This window comes from Palaemon carinicauda, chromosome 9, assembly GCF_036898095.1.
Source record: "Palaemon carinicauda isolate YSFRI2023 chromosome 9, ASM3689809v2, whole genome shotgun sequence".
Classification (NCBI taxonomy): Eukaryota; Metazoa; Arthropoda; class Malacostraca; order Decapoda; family Palaemonidae; genus Palaemon; species Palaemon carinicauda.
In genome coordinates this window covers 107,755,156-107,759,615 of record NC_090733.1, presented here as the reverse complement: position 1 = coordinate 107,759,615, position 4,460 = coordinate 107,755,156, and the positions used below count along the sequence as shown (strand labels likewise).

Genomic DNA, 4,460 nt, shown 5'->3' with positions numbered 1-4,460 from the left:
TCACAACTATTCCATATAAACATAAACATAAAAATAATAATTGATTATATGGAGAGAAGAGGCATTGGAGAGGGCACATCTGGCAACAGACCCCTTAATGCAGGGATGACGAAAAAGAAGATATACACTGGTAAACTGGATCCTAGACCATTTTCAAGAACATTACCTAGAAATTTCTTTCTTCGCAATTTTATGATGATTTTCTTTTATTTGTTCAAGGACCATTCAATCATGGCAATATTCACTGACAAAGTTATATATATATATATATATATATATATATATATATATGTGTGTGTGTGTGTGTGTGTGTGTTTATCTATCTATATATCTATCTATCTATCTATCACTGTCTCTACAAGTTTGCCGGACCAGGGTTCGATTCCCGGCCGGTCACAAGCTCTTGTCTTTGTGTGATTTCGCCTGGGGCTCTGATTCCGAGGTCGTTAAGAGAATCCAGACATTAATGTATAAAAAATATATGGCTTATTTGAATATGAAAAACACGGCTAAATTTGCAAAAATTTATCAAATATATATATACATATATATATATATATATATATATATATATATATATATATTAATCATATATATATATATATATATATATATATATATATATATATATATATATATATATATATACAGTACATATATATATATATATATATATATATATATACATGTGTGTGTATGTGTGTGTGAGTGTGTAGATAGATACAGAAAAATAGATAGATAGATAGATAGGGAAATAATATTTAGTTGTAATTACTAGTCAAAAATCAATCTATTATGCCCAAAGTTCGAATTATCAAAATGACCTTCAGGATCATAGTACATTTTGGAATTCCATTGGCAAAATAAATCTGATATACTTGTCTTTTCCGACATCAAATGTATTATATACCTATGGCAATGCCTTCTCAAAAAAAAAAAAAAAAAAAAAAAAAAAAATATTTCAATGAATCAGAATTTTCAAAAAATCATTGTAGTATATAAAAACATAGCTTTTCTAATGATATTGTAAAGAGATTTAAATGCTTAATTATTAAATACTTCTACAAGTAAGAAGTCCATACATTTAATTACAAGGACAAATCATCCAAAGAAAGGATCTAACATGATAGAATTTCGTGAAACATACATTTCCTAAAAATACTTATTAAACTTTGAAAACATCCAAATACTTACTCTCTGTAGATATAACAACGATTTTCAAGCAAGATTCGTCACATACTGCTACTGTTTCGTAGATATCTGTTTTAGAGTCAAAGTCAATGCACCTCAACTCTGCATCTAAAAAATAGAAAATTTCTATGTGTAATAGTTATAAAAGAATCAAAAGACAAATATACAGTATTCATATAGTGTTTATTTGAGGCAAAACATAACAGCGTCTTCATTAGCTTTTATAATGTGTGTTGCATATCGTTGTGATACAAATCCATTAAGATATTATTATTATTATTATTATTATTATTATTATTATTATTATTATTATTATTATTATTATTATTAGCTAAGCTACAACCCCAAGGGCTCCAATAGGGAAAAATAGCCTAGTGAGGAAAGGGAACATGGAAATAAACACGCTACAAGAGAAGTAATGAACAAATAAAGTAAAATAATTAGACCAATAGCAACATTGACATAGATATTTCATATATAAACTAAAACACTTCAAGATACAAGAGGAGAAATAAATGAGAATAGTGTGCCCAAGTGTATCCCCAAGACAGACAACTGCTGTTTACTGCAAAAACACAAAACGTCTTTAATTAGGAAGCAAATCATTTTGCATTACATTTGATGTGAGTTAAAGTCTTAAGGAAGTATTTACTTATCAATCTCACACTAGAAACAAACAAGTTGATATGTTTTGCCAAAGGATTCTGGGATTTATGTATTCTTTAATTATATGTTTGTAGGAAAAATTATATAAAGGATGAAATGCGATTTTTGTAATTTTGTTTGTTATCAAAACCTTTTTATTGGGTAAGTCATTATAAAATGGAAAAAATATATAAAGAATATATTTAATTATAAGGTCAAGAATGTTACTTATGTATGCAGTTAAGAATATTCCTCATATATGAGGTCAAGAATATTCCTTGTATATAAGATCTACTTCTATCAAATTAATTACTAACATGAAAGAATGAATGATTTTTAATATCATGAGTGAATTTATACAAATAACAAAGGAGACCATACAGGGTCAATTACTGTTGTTATGGAGTTTTTCGTTTGAAATACAAAATGCACAGAAAAATTCACATTGCATGTCATAAAGGATCATATTTCTAGAGAGCACATCTTGACAATCCTGAAAATTCCGTAAAAATCAAGGAGTGTATATCATATGATACATAAATATACTACTAGTTATGGAGGAACAATTCATTTATACACAAAAAGAAAAATATTAAGAACATTTGTTGTTGTATGAAACTATGAATACATACCGCAAGTCACCACTAATAGAAGGAATAACAGATGAAGAGTTAATTGGGCCATTCTGAAATAAAGATAAAAGGGTAATTAAATATCATGTGTTCTAGTGACATTTCTAAAAGCAAAAATTAAATCGAATCCTTTAGAGGCAAACAAATTGATCGGTAACACCCCAAGAATGATATATTTATGTATATATATATATATATATATATATATATATATATATATATATACATATACTTTAAATATAAATATACATGTATATATATATATATATATATATATATATATATATATATATATATATATATATATATATATATATATATATATTAAATCTTCCTCTCATGCTCTGATTTAATATGAATTTTTGCATGGTTTATATTATTATTATTATTATTATTATTATTATTATTATTATTATTATTATTATCATTATTATCATTATTATTATTATTATTATTATTATTATTATTATTATTATTATTATTATTATTATTATAACAATGAAATGTATGATCAAATTGTTCAATTATTAGTATCGACTTTCATTTCATTGATGCTTCTAAATGCACACTCACGATTTAAATGTTAAATTGGTTTCCATATATTAAAAAAATTTTCATCCTAGATTCTCGTAATCTGTATCATGCCTTTATTAGTTCATGATATGTCGGGTTATTCATATTGACTTTGACTAATTTCACTTTCTATACCAAGAGAATTTAACTTAACTATCAAAATTGCTTTATTCCGTCTTCCAACGATATTAGTTTCGCCCTATCAGTAGTCTCGAGAAAATACTTATTGCAAACTGGAAATTAAGTTGAAGCTAGATAGCAACCTAGTGTTTTAACACGGTTCAGTCATATAGGAGAAATAGGTGTGACGTATTGAATCTCTCTCTCTCTCTCTCTCTCTCTCTCTCTCTCTCTCTCTCTCTCTCTCTCTCTCTCTCTCTCTCTCTAACGCTTCTACACTTATTGTTTAACACAAATAAGGAATGAGTTGAACTTTTTGTACATATATAAACACGTGTGCATGAACATGTTGTCCCAAGTAAACTCACGCAATGAAGTATCGAAACTGTTGAAGAATATTTCTCTTGTGATACTAAGCGGCTCCTGCCTCAGCTTTTCTTTTTTTTTTTGGTGCAGTTACCCGATTGAAATTTCCCATTTGTCAACTCTAACGTTTTCATTAACAATGAACAATGGTTCAGTTTCTCTTCTTGTGTCAATATTAGCATTTAAACTTAAAAATATGCACCACATGTTTCTTGAGTAAACTAAAAGAGACATTTTCAATATCAAAGCATTTCATGTTTTCACTTAGAAAAATCAAAGTTAAGGCCACGTAATTATTCCGGGTTTTATTCTTAGCCTTACACTTACTGGACTTGATTCCTTTTATTCCGAGCCAACTGAATTACAACACCATTACAAGATAAAAAGTTATGCACCACATTTTCTTGAATAAACTAAAATCGACATTTTCAACACCAAAGCATTTCATGTTTTCTCTTAGAAAATTCAACATTATTGCCACGCAATTATTCCAGATTGCATTCTAAGGCTTTTACTTACTAGACTTGATCCCTTTTGATCCGAGGCCAACTGAATTTCAACACTGTTGCAAGAAGTTTCTAAAGAACAAGAAGATTCTTGAAGATAAGCTATTGATAGCACGAAGAGATCCAGCGGAGATCCTTCGAGTGTAATCTTCGAAAAAGGCTGGTATGGTGTACCGTAATCTGGGTAACTGAGGTGATTAAGCTGCCTCTAATATACAGTCGGTCAGAGTTGACGCAGTTTCTCCCCGATACCGTTTTGTTATGTCTTCATCACATAACAACAACCTTGGAATATCGAGAAATCTGCATACATATCATTTTAGCTTTATGCAATTGTTTATACCGAAAATGCTGAACGTAGCGAATGTGTTTTTAATTGTTTAATTTTCTCGCTCATGCGTCTTTTCCTCTTAACGTTTTTTACTTA

The 4,460-nt window shown here is 28.4% G+C and overlaps 1 protein-coding gene across 1 annotated transcript in view; it reads right to left on the bottom strand.

The window, feature by feature from the left end:
- Positions 1–4,254, bottom strand: part of LOC137646829 (uncharacterized) — a 5,530-nt gene extending 1,276 nt beyond the window's left edge. The window contains exons 1-3 of the mRNA XM_068379906.1: positions 4,047–4,254; positions 2,469–2,521; positions 1,195–1,299 (exon numbers count right to left, since the gene is read on the bottom strand). Of these exons, the coding sequence (XP_068236007.1) occupies positions 1,195–1,299; positions 2,469–2,520 (157 nt within the window). The 5' untranslated portion in view covers position 2,521; positions 4,047–4,254. The remainder of the gene's footprint in view (positions 1–1,194; positions 1,300–2,468; positions 2,522–4,046) is intronic.
- Positions 4,255–4,460: the final 206 nt, after the last annotated feature.